Source organism: Epinephelus moara, chromosome 17, assembly GCF_006386435.1.
Source record: "Epinephelus moara isolate mb chromosome 17, YSFRI_EMoa_1.0, whole genome shotgun sequence".
Taxonomy (NCBI): Eukaryota; Metazoa; Chordata; class Actinopteri; order Perciformes; family Serranidae; genus Epinephelus; species Epinephelus moara.
Window position 1 is genome coordinate 5,190,821 of NC_065522.1, and position 15,857 is coordinate 5,206,677.

At 41.2% G+C, this 15,857-nt stretch overlaps 1 protein-coding gene across 9 annotated transcripts in view; it reads right to left on the minus strand.

Moving 5' to 3' along the window:
* Positions 1 to 318: 318 nt before the first annotated feature.
* Positions 319 to 15,857, minus strand: part of ehbp1l1a (EH domain binding protein 1-like 1a) — a 61,639-nt gene continuing 46,100 nt past the window's right edge. For 4 of the 9 annotated variants that reach the window (XM_050066784.1, XM_050066778.1, XM_050066777.1 and 1 more), the window contains 11 exons: positions 11,705 to 11,798; positions 8,879 to 9,045; positions 8,715 to 8,763; positions 8,041 to 8,550; positions 7,886 to 7,940; positions 6,954 to 6,997; positions 6,738 to 6,849; positions 6,521 to 6,620; positions 6,150 to 6,223; positions 3,679 to 3,793; positions 319 to 3,444 (listed from right to left, as the gene is read on the minus strand). In XM_050066784.1, the coding sequence (XP_049922741.1) occupies positions 3,351 to 3,444; positions 3,679 to 3,793; positions 6,150 to 6,223; positions 6,521 to 6,620; positions 6,738 to 6,849; positions 6,954 to 6,997; positions 7,886 to 7,940; positions 8,041 to 8,550; positions 8,715 to 8,763; positions 8,879 to 9,045; positions 11,705 to 11,798 (1,414 nt within the window). In that variant the 3' untranslated portion in view covers positions 319 to 3,350. Of the gene's footprint in view, positions 3,445 to 3,678; positions 3,794 to 6,149; positions 6,224 to 6,520; positions 6,621 to 6,737; positions 6,850 to 6,953; positions 6,998 to 7,885; positions 7,941 to 8,040; positions 8,551 to 8,714; positions 8,764 to 8,878; positions 9,046 to 11,704; positions 11,799 to 12,041; positions 14,334 to 14,796; positions 15,382 to 15,653 lie in introns of those variants that run through there. The other 5 variants (XM_050066783.1, XM_050066782.1, XM_050066781.1 and 2 more) reach the window with 3 other exon arrangements.

A 15,857-nucleotide genomic window follows, 5' to 3' on the forward strand; every position in this document is an offset into this window, starting at 1 on the left:
GGTGCAAAGCTAAAAAAAAAAAACTAATCCTATCTGTTGCCTCTTTAAGTAAGAATAACTAATATTTGTATTCGTTTGGATTTATTAGTTTACAAATAATTTGTTTTCTCTCTTTTCTCTTGCAATAAATTTGAGTCCTCACATGCAACAGCTTATAATAAATGCTTTTGCTGTATTGCTAGTATAAATGACCCACAAAAACAGCGGCCATCTCGGTTCAAATAAGCCAACATCTGCCTCCAAAACCCCCATGGTCCATGCAATAGATTTAATTTTTTTAATACAATACTATTAAATAAAACTGCACGAGACTGTAAAGGCATTCAACTCTTTTGTATTTTCCAAACTTTACAAATAGTGCAAATGTAAATAAAAACAGCCATTCTTTTAACAGGTTGTAGCTAATTCACACAGTGGCGGTCAGAGCTGCTACCACCAGCAATTATGGCAACATGAGAACTGCAAACCTTTAAACACAAAATAAAACCTCAGGCCCAGAAATGTCACTGTTACACAACATCCTTGTGCTGGAGTAAAAACAGAACTTTTCAGTGCAAAAACAAAACACAAGAAAAAACATCCTACATGTACAAGTCTCAAAGACATCTTCTGATGTCACTGTCATGAATATGAATGCAGTCTCTGTGTTGGATTACAGAGAGGCTAGATGCTGCTGTACTGTATGAACATTCTCTACACAGATGGAAGTTAAATGTTACAATAATGAGGGCTACAGGCTTTGGTTAAAACACATACCAATATGGCAGACATACTGAATCTGTGGCTGCTCTGCCAGTTGATATGTCTTGAATAAATAGTAAAACTTTAAATGAACCTAATAATTTAGTTAAAGGGCTCTGATCTGTTCCATGGCTGCTTTCCTTGTCCTTGCATTCCATTTGCACATTTATCCAATCTCACAATATGATGTAAACATCGCAACATCTCAAACATCACAATCAGACTGCATTAGATTTCTCATTTCCAAATAGCTACTATAACAACAAACATGAAAATGAAAAAATGCATTAAAACTTAGGGAAATGAACTTTGTTATTTACAGTCATTTATGATGTAGCACATCCTTCAGTAAGGCAACTGTGGTGACTAACTGAATACTGAAAAAGAGTTCAGTGTCTTTAGGACTAGACTATTATTTGTCGTACGTGCCCAACACTTTAACCATGACCGCACATTTTTCCAAGACCTTAAGGGGAACTCCAGTATATTTCAGCCTGGACCCCATATTTTCACGTTTTGCATATAAATGACTTGTGGGAAAAACTAGTTTTGGAATTAGTCCATTATTCAAAGAGACCACTGTAACTGGCAGTGGCGAAAACAGGCTGTAATGTAACCACTCGTGGAAGGTGCACCTGGTCAATTTATGTCCATTAAATGTGCTTGATTTTGCAACTGACAGATTCAGACTGTTATAACGAGTGTCTGACAACGTTACAGAAAGAACCCTACAGAAAAAACGTTTGGCGTTCATTTCGCTTGTACCGATCTGTTTTGTGTCCAAGTCTCATTAACGAGAAGATTTGTTCTAAAATCTCACACGAAATGATTTGTTGCAGGAAGAAAATAGTGTGAGGTAACTTCTTGCAGGAAGAAACGGCGCAAGGTGACTTGTTGCAGGAAGAAAACAGAAAAACAAGTGAAAGTTGGAGAGAGGAGTGCTATATAGTAATAGTTTGCCTGAGCACAGAGAGCATATCTTACTCTAATCTAAAAGATTGTCAGTGTCATGGCTGAATATCTAACTGATTTCAAAAATGTGAAAAAGTCTGCAACATTTCAGACAAGACGTGGCGAGACCTGGATACAAAACAGATGGGAACAAGCAAAAGGTACGGCAAAAACATTTCAGTTCTTTGGAGGGTCCTTTCCATAATGTCGTCGGACATTCATAACAATCTGAGCTTGTCTGTGGTAAAAACAAACACTTTTAGTAGATGTGAATAGTGCAAATATGCCCCAAGTGGTAACATTGCAGCCTGTTTCGCCGCTGCCTGCTGCAGCACTCTCTCTCAATACTGGACCACTTTCAAAAACAGTTGTTTCCACAAGTCACTTAGACCCAAAGATGACGGAAAATAGGGTCTAGGTAGAAAAATATCGGGGTTCCCCTTAAACCCAAATTAATTTGTTTTCATCATGTGACGGTTATGAAAAGTACTGACAAAAAGATGACTTCCTGCTGATAGAGGCAACAGATTTTAAAACAATCCTACGGATGTTTTTAGAAGGCAATGGCAAAGTGTATTTTAATTTTCAATTTGGAGCAATCTTGGAAGCAATCAGCTATCTGTCTGACGACGATTTGGACTTTGGGGGCAACTGCCAATACTTGGGGGTTCTGGTGTAGCCAGCATGTATCAGAGTAATGGATCTGTGGGTCAAGACTTCCTTATCTCACCCGGTAATTGTTAACAGTCCAATTAGCAACTTGAAATGCAATATACAAAAGGAAATCAGAATGCCTCCCATACAAAATCTTGTCCTGTTGCCTCCAGATTCTACATTCATATGCAGATGTGTTTATAGATTTTCTACACACCACTTGGAAGACTTGTATTTCTCAGGGTTTCTCTGATACATGTGACAGTCATCAGCAAACATTGAATCCTTGTAAATATGAATATAATGGCACACTCTTTTGGTTATCAGCAGGTCCAATCCAAACCTGTCTGTAAAGCTGTTGGCCTTAACGAACAAACACTGATCAAACCTACTCTCCTGTTTTTGGCAGCCCATATCTATACCAGACATTTCCAGTCTCACACACGCTTTCAATCAAACTCATGTTACATTCCCAATCACTCTGTAACAACAATCACTAAAAACACAGCAGAGAAACTGCAAAGCAAACAGTCCAAAGGTAGAAGCAGCTCTCTGAGGCGCTGATGCCTCTTCTGCTCAGTGGGCTGAACATCCTGTAGAGTTTGCTACATGGACGATGCAATAATTTTGTGGAAATTACACCACTGCCCACTTCAATTATCTTGATGTGTGGTCATTAAATGGAGTGTGGTGCCGCATTTTAAGACAGTCAAAAGGGAAAGCAAACCAAAGTGAAAGCTGATTCAGAGCTTAAACATTGCAGGCATTTCTCAGAGCCTCTCTCTGGTTTGGGACATCTGAGTCTCCACTGGAAATACATCCACCTCACATTGGTTCAGAAGTACCCTCCTTAGGTCAGCTGTGTCTAAATGTCCTCTTTCTGCTGACTTCAAACCACACCAATCAATGTGACCACACGTGATTGTCCTATTATTCGTTTTGATCTTCAGCTATCCTCTTTCAGATTTGGTGACCCAACGCTTTGTGTCTGGAGGTTGATGGGATCACTGCATCACACACTTCTCTTTCTGCTGTTTAGCATACTTCCTCCTCCGCTGCTCCAGGCCTCGCTCCAGACGCTCGTCCTCCTCCAGAGCTCTGAAGACAAGGAGAGAGGACAGTCACAGGCTGTCTACACATAATGCGTTTCAGTCGTCCATCCCACACGTCTAATGGAGCTGCATAGACTACAATGGATGCGTTCAGCCACAGTGCTGCTGCAATATGTTTGTCATGTATGTGTGCACATGTAGACTGATGTACCACCAATGTCATTTCTCCACCTGCAGTTTTAGAGCCAGTACAAGAAACAGCACAGTAAGCGTGTCTCACCCTCTCTCCTTGGCGTCTATATTGTGGACCAGTTCATCTCTCTGGTTGACCAATGACACCAGCTCTTGAAGTAGCAGCTGCTCTCTGTGTTTATGGGCCTGAGTCTTCTGACCCTCTGCATCACAAAGACAACAAACAAATGCAAAGGATCAGATGTGAGAAGGATGAGAATTCAGAAAGTAAAAAATGGAAAATGAAAATTAGGACCCTGCAGCCCACACATCCTCAGTTAATTTGGTATTTAAGCAAGACACCCGTCCATTCACAAATTTGCACGTCTATATATATTTCTGAGCTGTTTTTGTCATGAGTACCTTCACACAGAACGTGAATATTATGCAGCAAAAAAGCAAGGTTTTTTTTTTGTTTGTTTTTTTAATATATCACGTTGCACCTCTACTTGAGGCTGAGGACTATAAAACAAAATGTCTGTAGTCTGTAGTGACGGCCACTACAGTCTCGTCATAACAGCTGTTGTGACGGGCGAACCAAGACGTCAAACTTTATCACTACTTTCAACCTTGACAAAAGCAGCACATACCAGATCAACTCCTTCTGTTCTTACCTTACACAATAAAAGCCCTACACATTTACACTGCCTAACTGTTTACCTAATGGAACCTTCTTAGTTTCTGATTAGTGTCACCAGTCATAGTCCCAAACTCACTTTCTTGTTTCTGGTTGTGATGACACAAACGTAAGACACAGATTAGTGGTAACATTAGTTTCGTATAACTCACAAACTCAGAACAGTGTGAATTTATTGTAACTGCAGCAACTTGCCTTTGATTTGTAATTATTTACACAAAAAAACAATTTTTGCAATTTTCACTTTTGGAAAAAAAAAAAAAAAAAAAAAAAAAAAAGCCTAAAAATGTCAAAACATGCAGCCCAATTTTTTATTTTATTTTTTTTTTTAGAAATCTGCCATTTTAGACCATAACAATCCCAAAACTAGCCCCACGGTTGTATACCTCTGCGCACAAGTCAAGTTTCTCCAACAGTTTACATCCATGTCTGTGAAAACATGGATGCTGCACACATGTTTTCCCCCTGGCAGCACAGAAGATCTATACAATCAGCAGTTTCAAAGTGGACGCCCAAGATTAGAGTCACCAGTTCAGTATCTGACCAAATTTCTCCCCTTCTTTTCCTGAGATATGACGCTGAATAATGGCCAGAAAAGTGTTTTACGCAGAACATTATGATGTCACAGTGAAGTTGATCTTTGACCATGACCTCATCACTTCATTATTTTATCTTACTAGACATTTGTGAGATGTTTTGTCATACTGAGTGTATGAATTATTGAGTTATGGCCAAAAACATGTTTTGTGAGGTCACACTGACCTTGACCTTTGACCACAAAATTCTAATCAATTTATTCTTCAGTCCAAGTGGACGTTTGTGTTAAATTAAAAAAAAAATTTCTTTGAGATGTTTTAACGATATTGCATTTACGAGAATCAGACAGATGCAAGGTCACAGTCACCTCTGACCACCGAAATCCTATCAGTTTATGACTGAGTCCAAGTGAACGTTTGTGCCTTATTTGAAGAAATTCCCTCAAGGCGTTCTTGAGATATCTTGTTCATGAGAATGAGATGGATGCAAGGTCATGGCAACCTTGTTCTTTGACCCTTGACCACCAAAATCTGACCAATTCATCCTCGAGCACAAGTGAATGTTTCTGCCAAATTTAAAGAAATCTCCTCAAGGCGTTCTTAAGATATCGTGTTCACAAGGATGGGACAGACGTATGGACAACCCAAAAACAAAATGCCTCCAGCCACGGCTATTGCCAGCACAGAGGCAAAAAAATGCCCAGAAACCCTGGAGGGACTGATGAAGTAGTTTACACTAGCTTTGGCTGTAAAACAACTTGCCTCAAACAGACTGCCAGACACTGTTTTGGGTCAGCAGGACACTGGTAGTATTTTCGTGTCATGATGAGTGGAACGCCCCCCTTTTTCTCTTGCACCACCACAATTTGAAAATCCTTATCTTTGTACGAGGTGAGGTGCTTTGTACACTTTGTACCATTGTACACTTACCACTTTAAATGCAAAATAGAAGTCACTCCTTTATAAACTTTGGCCATGGTCAGCTTGAAATCATGTTATTTGCTATTTTTTATAGATCTGAGCTAAAAGGCATTTTATCTCCTGACAAACATTTTTAGAAGAAAGCTCTGAGGCTTCAATCACCCACAAGTTCCTCTTAATTCTTAAAAGCAGAAGTTATGTGTGAGCTGTAAAAATAACCCCTGGAGCTGCAGTCACACACAAATTTAAAGGCACTTCCTTGGCACGCTTACTTGAGAAGCTTGAGAATTTCTGTTTTAATTCCATGCAATATGACGTAAGGTCATGAGCACAAGATTACAACATAAGCATTCAACCACAGTTTCAGCATCAGTGTGTTGTGTTCTGGTGTGTTGAAGCACAATATGTTTTGCAGCAAAGTCATACCTTCAATTGCCATCATGTCCCTCAGCTCTTTGTTCAACAGCTCAAATTTTCTTTCCAAGTCTTGTTCCTCCAGCCTGTCAAACACAACAGAAGCAGTACAATATGTGATCACATTTCCAATTTTTCTGAGTAATTTAAGTTTCATTTAAACCAACATGGATGAGTTGCTCCTTGTAGTTGAATTGTAGAAGTGTGGAAAACTGACAATTCAATGGCAACTGGACTACTCCCTCTGCTGAGGAAAACATGTAATGATCAAAAACTCCTGATGGACCTTGTGGTTGGAAAGTTTTATCAATTGTGAATACTGTATAGTAAATACTATAGTTTGTAGAGCATATTTCTGACGATGTGTGTTGTGGATGTCTTACAGTAGCTGCAGGTGGTCCTGCCTCCTGATTAAAGCATTCTTCTTGTTGACCAGTGTAAACCATTCCTGAATCAACCTCTCCTCCTCCACCTTGTCACTGCCTGCAGAGAAAAATCATATTACTATACATACATGTGCTGTATAACCTCTCTGCTGTGCCTTTTATTTATAGTGCATCCATCTGTAGCCATGTATTGATTATCTATTGATTGTCTTACCTGTTCCCAGTAATTGTCTGAGTTTTCTCTCCACCACACCTGCTCTGTTATCAATATGATTTTGTTCTGCTTCCAGGGCTTCCATCTGACTCAGCACATACTGGTTGGGGTCCTAAATACATTAATACACACACACAAACACACACACAATTACCTACAGACAGTTTGACACAGCTCTAGATTTACATCCCTGCAGTGAAACAAATTATAACTGACCTGGCCATCTGGTCTTCCCTCCTCAGACACAGCCTCTGTTCCCTCTGTGAGACACAAAACAAATGAACTATACCACTTGGATGAATGACGCAAAGCCGAACAACTTTCAGTTTAACAATGGAAAAAATCAAACAACAACAAAATCAAAAACCAGACAAACAACAAAAACAAAGTCATCATGTCCAAATATAGTCAACAAAGGGTCAAGTTTAAAAAGGAGGATGTATTAATACTGTAAACCGTTAAAACGTCAATTAGTAGCCCGGGCTATTATTTGCTTAAATCACTGAAATCAACAGGCCTATATCTGGGACAGGCTTTTAATTCCTTTCACCCAAGACTGTTGCAAAGATCAGGAAATACAATCAAGTTGTTTATTTAAACTATTATGAATATTACTGTTTAAAAATTAGGCTTTAGATAATATATCAATTATGTATCATTCATTTGATCTAGCTCCAACAAAGAGAGAGTGAGCGGGTTACAACCCGGTTTTATATATCCGAAGAACTTCTATAAAAAAAATGAACTGCTTGGCAACCAGACCAGGCGTCTAATTGAGAAAGGCCTTTATTTGTGGAATGTGTAGCCACACTGGGCTAGTAAAAGAGACTAGGTGTTTAATTGAGACTAGGCTTTAAGTATACTGAAGGTATATGAAAACAGGCATATGATAGGATGCACCCATATATTGGCTGAACATCAGTATCAGCTGATATTCGTCTAATTGACTGCCATCTGCCTATTGGCAAATAAGATAACATTCAATAAAGGCAGAGGCAGATGTTTTTCTGTTGTGTCGTATCAATTCAGCAAAACGGCCCAACATTTGCAGAAAATCTGGCAGTGTAAAAGGGGCTATTGATATCGGCCCAGACTTTCACTGTCAGTGCCTCCCTAACATATCATATCTGTTTTTGAGGGGGACTCACCAGTTTCTGACTTCCTCCGGGTAATTACACTCTCTTCTTGACCTGCAACGACCTGCTGGGAAAAAAAGTTCCACATGGATCACTAATACGTTTAAGACATAATGTAATGATTAGATTTAAAAGGGATAAATGAATAAGGCAATAACGTATCATACCACCGATATGTCTGCTTCTTCCACTGACCCACTCCTCCGCTGTGACCTACGCTTCTTCACCAGATCAGCGTCTTTGACATGAGAGAAACCAGTCTTGGACAGGAAATGAGTTCTTGGGGGTGCCACTGGTAACTGAGCCCCACCTGCCCCAGCAACCTGCAGCCGTTTGGTTCTGGGAGGTGGGACAACATCCCTGGTTTTACTCTCCGGCTCTGCTGTGCCTGTAGTCCCATTGGTCTCCAGACTTATGCCCTCCTCCTGGAGCCTCTGGGCACAGTAGCGAACAGTTGCTTCCGGGTCCTCCTCGTTCTCCCGCTCCCCTGCTACGGCATAGCTGGACTCGCTGCTATTCCTGTCTATGTGAAGCACACTGAGCTCCTGGCCTGTGAAATGTGTGCGAATCTGGTTGAGGTAGGTCATGACAATGAGGCGGTCAGGCACTGCTAGCATGACCATGTCTGACGGCTCCATCAGCCTGGAAATGCCAAGTTCGTCGAAGCAATCAAAGGCCTGCAATTTATAGAGAAATAGATGGATGTATGGATGGATGGATGGATGGATGGATGGATGGATTGATGGTTGGATGGATGGAGCAGATTAGGAATTATCAACCAACACAGGAAAATATCATAAATTACAGCTATGCTAATTTAAATCAATATATGGCCAATTACCTTTTTGTTGTTGTGTTTGATGTCATACGGGTCCAGCATTTCATAATTACTACACAAAGAAAATAGCAGACATAATAAACACATAACCCAGTGTACGCATTAAGAGGAATTAAAAAAAAAACACGTTTTTTTCTATGGACCAACTATTTTCAACTGTTTCTTACATCTTTTCTGGATGAAAGTGATGTAAGATGGCACAAAAGGCAAGGCCATTCCTCCAGGAGGTGCTGAAGTTTGTGATCTTCACTCCCTTGTGACCCTGTGTGACTTCTTGACACCAGTCCAACAGAGACTGACTGGATGTCACTAAACTGGGACTGGGTGAAAAGCCCTGCAACACACATAATGACAATGGGGAATTACTCTGAGATAAATTACATAAGACAGTACAGTACATATAGTCTCAGAACTATCAAGTGAGTCAGTGCTTGTAACTGCATAAAGACCATTTGATGGCAGAGGAATAACACATTTGATACATGAAATATGTAGCATTATTGCCAGTTAACAAATCCAGCAGACACAGAGCAATATTAGCACTGATTAAGAGTTGTGTTTCTTTCCACCTGATCAATGCAAGCCCAATATTCACTTTCCACTTTCTTCACCAGCTCGTCACTATCTTTGTCTACTGTTTGGTGCTGGACAGGTAGACAGTGAGTTTATTAGAGCTGTTTGGAAAACTGCTGCTTGTCACTGCTGAAAATTAGGTTGATGAGAATGGAGATTGCAGGTCATGAAACGAAAGCAATAAGCCGAAAAAGGCTAACAGTGTCCTCAAACCTGATGGGAACTGCAAAGGTGGTCATAATTCTTCACTCTGAGCATGGAGTGGCTTCCGGGGCTTTAGCCCTGAATGTTTTCTCAAAAGAATCTGAATCTTTTGGGTTTTAAAATACCTTCTAACTTTGTGTCAGTTTGATAATAACATATACCCATGCTGTTTATCCTACTATGCTATTCACAAAATACATCTTGGCCTAATATTCAAGACTACATTTACTTGGCTTTGTTGGGGATCCTTGATTTAGAAATTAGAGCAGCTCAGATTATTATGGCATGGATTTAAGTGTTGCAGAGCAGTCAGATTCATTCAGATACCTTCATTCCGTGAACTCTACTTCAGCATAGTATAACAAAAACAGGTTTCAGGATACGTAATGCTGTTTACATCAAATTTCTAGCCTTCCTATGTTATATAACTTAAAACTAGTAACATCAAACTATATCTTTGCCTCTTTTTAGGTGGCAGGAGTTGAAATTAGTCATGCTAAACATTTGTCGTTATGTGGTTTTAGAAGACAGTTGGAGAAAAACTAGATACAAAATAGGATGTAGGCTCTACATGATGATTTATTTCCTTGGCAACTGTCATGTTTTCCCATAATGATGTACAGAGTTTTAGGCATTCTGTTATCTGAAATGGTAGTAAAAATAGTGCATATAGTTGTCGTAAATAGGAAAACTTGCTTACTTATTGCCTCACATTTGTATGCCACTACAAACCACTGAAGTTGCAGATACAGTTTACATCCATGTCTGTGATACATGGATGCTTCACACACATCTTCCCCCTGGCAGTAGAGAAGATCCATATAATCAGCACAGTTTAGTGACTCTAACGTAGGTTAGAGTCACTAATTCAGTATCTGAACAGTGTGTGAAATCCTGTCATAATTAGGTTATGACGTATTGAGAAATTGCCAGAAGCATGTTTTGTGAGGTCACAGTGACCCTGACATTTGACCTTCAAACACCAAATTCTAATCAGTTCTTTCTGAAGTCCGAGAGGACATTTCTGCCAAATTTGAAATGGTTTTGAGTTATCGCATTTAAAAGAATAAGACAGACAATGTCACAGTGACCTCGACCTACAACCACCAAAACCTAATCAGTTCATTGTTGAGTCCAAGTAGAGGTTTGTGCCAACTTAAAAAAAAAGAAAAGTCCTTTTAGGTGTTCTTGCAATATTGGTCTCTAGTTTCGCAGACCGGGCAAGGCGGGGGCGCAGCGCACCTGCGCTTCGCCAACTGGGTGTGGCCAGGCGGATTTTGCAAGTTTGGCACACCGTGCGCCTGGCGCAGCTACTCCTCTTTCCCACCTCCGTCCCTCCTACCTGCGCAAGTCGGAAAGAGGGAGGAGAGAAGGCGTGGAGTGGGTTTTACACACATCACACCAATCAAATGAGGGATGCGAACTCATTAGTTTGCAGCTGTGTTAATCAAAACAAGTTGGGTTTCCATTACGCGTGCCAACCGTGCCAAACGGTGCCAATCCCCTTTGATCTGACATCAGATGTGACGGGACAGTCGATATAGAGATACATTTATGTGCTGATTGCAGATAGTTGTATTGAATAGTGTTTTTTTGGGTATTTATTGCATCGTTAATGTACCTGACATTCTGGAAACCTGCCTGTGAGGTTTTGGTGACGGGTGCGCACTGTCCGCCAGTCAGTCAAACTTCCACTTACACCGGCTGTGCTCCGCCTGCGCTGACAGTAGACCTGGTTTCAGCTGGCGAGCTTTTAGCGCACCTTCGGAGAAGCCTTTTGGCACGAAACTGTCACTGCGCCAAGCTGGATCTGTCGACACCTCCCCCTGCTGCGCCGTCACACCCATCTCAGCGCACCTCGGTCTGCCAAACTACCAAACTGAGCGCGCCTCGGGTTGCGCTGCTCGAAACTAGCTCTGCGCGGGGTTCGCCACCCTGCGCCACCCTGCGCTGCGCCGGGAAACTAGAGCCCTTTGTGCTCACAAGAATGGGACAGACTGACAACCTTGAAAACATAATGACTCCAGCAATGGGCTATTGCGGAGGCATAAAAATCCCCCTAGGGGAGTATGCTGCTAGACCCCTAGGTTTGGGCTGAGCCCTGAACGTTCATAATGCCTGGCTCTGCCTCTGACTCCAAGGAACAACTTGCACATTTGAAAGTTATTTTATCAGTTGCTAATATATGAATACTGATGACTGCAACGTAAACATACTTCCAGAGTGGCAGCCCCATCTGCAAGTCTTTTCTGAGGCGTTGCTGGTTGATTGGCTTGGTGGAGGCCAGTAACTTGTAACTTCTCCCCTTGCCTAAAAAGACACAAAAAACAAGGCAAAGTGAAAAAAAAATTCCAAATTTTCTCTAATAACACATTTGTCTTGAACAACATAACACTTGTTACTGATGATTTTGCAAATCATGTTGCAAATGAAACCACAATCATAGACCATGTTAGATAATTAGAATATACAAGGTTATGAGAATTTCTATTGTTTAGAATTAGTCAGTTATGAGTGCACCCCCACACCTTAATGCGTACTGACTAATCTTACCTTTCTTCCTCTAAACAACCAACATCTACAGACACAAAGCCAAAGTCCAACTCTTCGTCTCTCGTGTCCTTCCTTGAGTTTATTCCCATTGGTTCACTGTCTTTGTCATCCTCTACATGCAGCCAGTCATCCTGAGGCGATGCAACAGTGGAAGCAAGGGAACTGTCAACCTCTGCTGTCAGGGCTTTTTCAATGTCAGCTTGCTCAAGCACTGCCTCTGCAGCGTTCTCTGAGTCATCTGTGACAACAGGTTTTTCTGGAAAGGTCCAGCCTTCACTGATTTCCTCCAGCGACTTCTCAGTATCTTCTACAGAGTCTACCTGAGGAAATTCTTCTTCCACCATTGCTTCTAGCACTTCCCGTTCCAACTCTGATGCAACATCATCTTTTCCTTGGATTGTGACGAAACCTCCTTCTGAGATAACAGTTGAATCCAGAAATGTTGAGCCTTCTTTTGTTTCGTTGCCAATGGCAGATGTATCCTCTTGATTTCTCTGAGAAAATTCCATTTCTAGAGGGAATAAATTGTCCACAGGTGATGTGCTATCTGAATAAGTCTCACTGAGATGTTTCTTGGCCCGTGGTAATGGAACGGGCAAGCTTGAATGTTCATTTTGTTGGAGTAATTCATGACCAGTGATCATTGGTACTGTGTCTGGTAGGCAGGAAGGGGGTGAGCCAGAAATTGTAATGTCATCTGGGAACGAACCACTGAGACGTTTCTTTACCCTTGGTTTTGGTACAGGCAAGCTTGAAGCTCCTGGTGCCTCTTCTGAAATATGTTGATCCTCTACTTGAACATTGCTCTCAATGGTCAATTTGCTTTTCCTCAACTTCACAGCAGCCACTTCTGTAGATGTACAAGGTTGATCACCCAGAGGTAGATGGGGGGAGCTTTTAGTGTGTTGCACCTTTGCCAGTTCTTCAGTTGTTGTAGAATTAGATGAAGGAGCACCTTGCCTTGCTATCTGTGGCTCTTGTTCATGAGAAGCCTTGGATGTATTCTCCACAGCTGTAACATCTTCTGGGAAGGAGCCACAGAAACGTTTCCTCACACGAGGCTTTGGGATACGAAGAGTTGTTTGTTTGTCCTGCTCTACCTCTACTATCTCTGATGCATCCTTTGGTTTCTCAGAAGATGTGATGTCGATTATATCTACAGACATGTCACCAGCTACATTTGACTGCTTTACTTCTTCCATAACAGTGTTGTCAATCAGGGATGGTTTTATAGATTCATTACCACTGTCAACCTTTCCAGATTTTCTTGAGGGCAATTGCTTGCCACGCTTTGGAAGACGTATCTTCTTGATGATTGAGAGAGAAGCAGTTTGCTCAACATGAAATTTCGCTGGTGTAATGCTCTCAAATTCTTTCGTTTCCAAGGGAGGTATTATGTGAGAGGAGTCCTGTACAGATGTATAAATGTCCTTGTGCCATTCCAGAGTACAAGAGGTTTGCTCTGTGTCCTTTGAGCAGACCAGATCTGTGTCTGCCTGGAGAGACGCACTCCTAACAAAATCTGTTTCTTGAGAGTGTTGTTTGATTGTTTGGTCTTTTTTTCCTACAGGTTCTGAAGGAATCATTTCATCGACCGTTTGGCTGAGTTTGTCAATGCTTTGAAAAGGTTCAACAGCAACTGAGACATCAGACTTTCTCTCACAAGGTAGAGGAGGATCAGGATCAGTTGTTTTCAAATCAGAACTGTCTTTAAAATCTTGGTCATTTTTTGGAACAACTGTCTCTCTGACACTGTCTTTTCTCAGAGGCTTGCAAGGGGCACTTTTCTGTGAAGTTTCAGGTGGCAAACTACCATCTCTTCTTTTTACACGAGGAGGCGGGACAACATCTATGGATATTTGCACAGATTCAGCTTCTCCTTTTTCTTTATAGTCACCTGTGTATGGTGTTACTTGAGCACCAACACTATGAGTGGGGATGATCTGACCAGTAGCATCTTTCTTTACAGACTGAACTGAAACAACCTTAGGAGAGAGCTTGACTGACAAACCATCAGAGTCTTGTTTGCGGTCTGGTGTTAAACTATCCTTTCTTCTGAGTGGTCGTAATGGAACAGTGTCTTTTTCTTGAGGTTCTGGAACCTTTCTCCTGGGCTTTCTGCCTCGTTGAGGGAAAGCAATGTCAGCTTTGGGTCCAACTGGACCAATGTCCTTAACATCTGAGGGTTTGTCCGTGAGTATCTCTTTATGTACACTGGCATCTGTCGGTGACTCATTTGATGTAGACTGCAGGGAAGTGGCAGAAATGTCTTCTGTGTTTGTTTGTTGGGGGCTTAAGGAAAAGAGAGGACAAGCTTCAGAATTTGCTGTTCTTTACTTTATTACCTAGATGTTCCATGCACCTTATTTCCAACAAATAAATCTGCTCAACCAAAAAGACAGCAACCAAATCTTATGACACATTGTAAAATAAAACTGACCTTCATTTCCAATATTCTGCTTTACTTATGTACATGCATTCTGTCATTGAAATAACACTGCAGCACATATAGGACATGAAGACAAAGTTGTCCTAACACCTATGTACATAGCCACAAAAAAAGCCGACATTACTCTTCCACATCACATTGCCAATCTTTACAGCCATTATATATGGTTGACTATCACACTTTCCTGAGTAGTAGGTGCTCATAAGCAGAACAAGAGACAATGTTATCACCAAAAAATGCAGAACATGTACACTATCACACCGTGCAGCCAAACAGTTTACTGGGTCATTGTGCCCCAGCACTCACCCTTTATCCAGCTGTGAAGAAGTTGACACAGTTCTAACCTCATCCTGTTCTGTCTCAGTCTGGTGCCTTGCTAACAAACTTTCAATGCACACTGCTGTTTGACCAGAGTCCTGCTCTGTGAGCAATTTCTCCTTTGTATGCTGTTGATCAAGAGAGGCATCTTGTTCCTCAACTTGCTCACCATCTTCCGTTGATATTTCAGTGATATCTGCCTCTGTCAGTGGTGGCCATTTCTTCATGTTTGCACAAACCAAGTACCCATCATCACTGTCAGTAGTTGGTGATGGAGATGCTGATCGATCACCTACCAAGTCCCTCATGTAGGGCTCAGCACTTGTTGGATATTCAGTATTGTGTTTGTGAATGTCTTCAAACTCGCCCTCTATCCTCTGTGTGGGAGTAGTGGTGTCTGCGACATGTGTTGAAAAGTCATCTGAAGGGGTCAGTGTCTTGTCATTCAGATCCATAGAGGAGACAGCCTTGGGTTGGTGCTCCACTTCAGCTAAAGTAGAGCTAGACGGCCCCAAAATGGATGCTACTGTTTCATAACTGTGAGACATGGATACTGGAGTGAGTGAATGAAACCTGGAACCATGCAAAAACAATGGTTTCAATGAACATGGAGCTAATTATAGAAACCAGTGAGTATTGGAGAAAGTCAAATAAATTCCCATGCAAATGCAGTCCAGTTTTTACTTTACCCAAAACTTTGAAATGTCAAAATCTGCATTCGAAAATAGAATGAGCTTAATGTATAATTAAATGGATCATGAAATTTCTCCAATGAATTACCAATAATCAATACACACCATGTTGCATGCTTCACACTATACGTTTCAGACCAGTCTTACACTTACCCTTTGTGGATAACACCCACAATAGCCTTTACTAATCCTGACGCCTCTTCCTCTTTTGCTGACAAAGAGGATTTTGCCTTTTTTTCTGTAATTGTTCCCTCTGCTTCCAATACTTCCCAACCCAAGACCGCTGGCTCTGATGTGTCCAGTGCTTTCTTCCCTGTTTGCGTTTCCTCTGCTTCTATCCTCTCTATGTGTGATTTG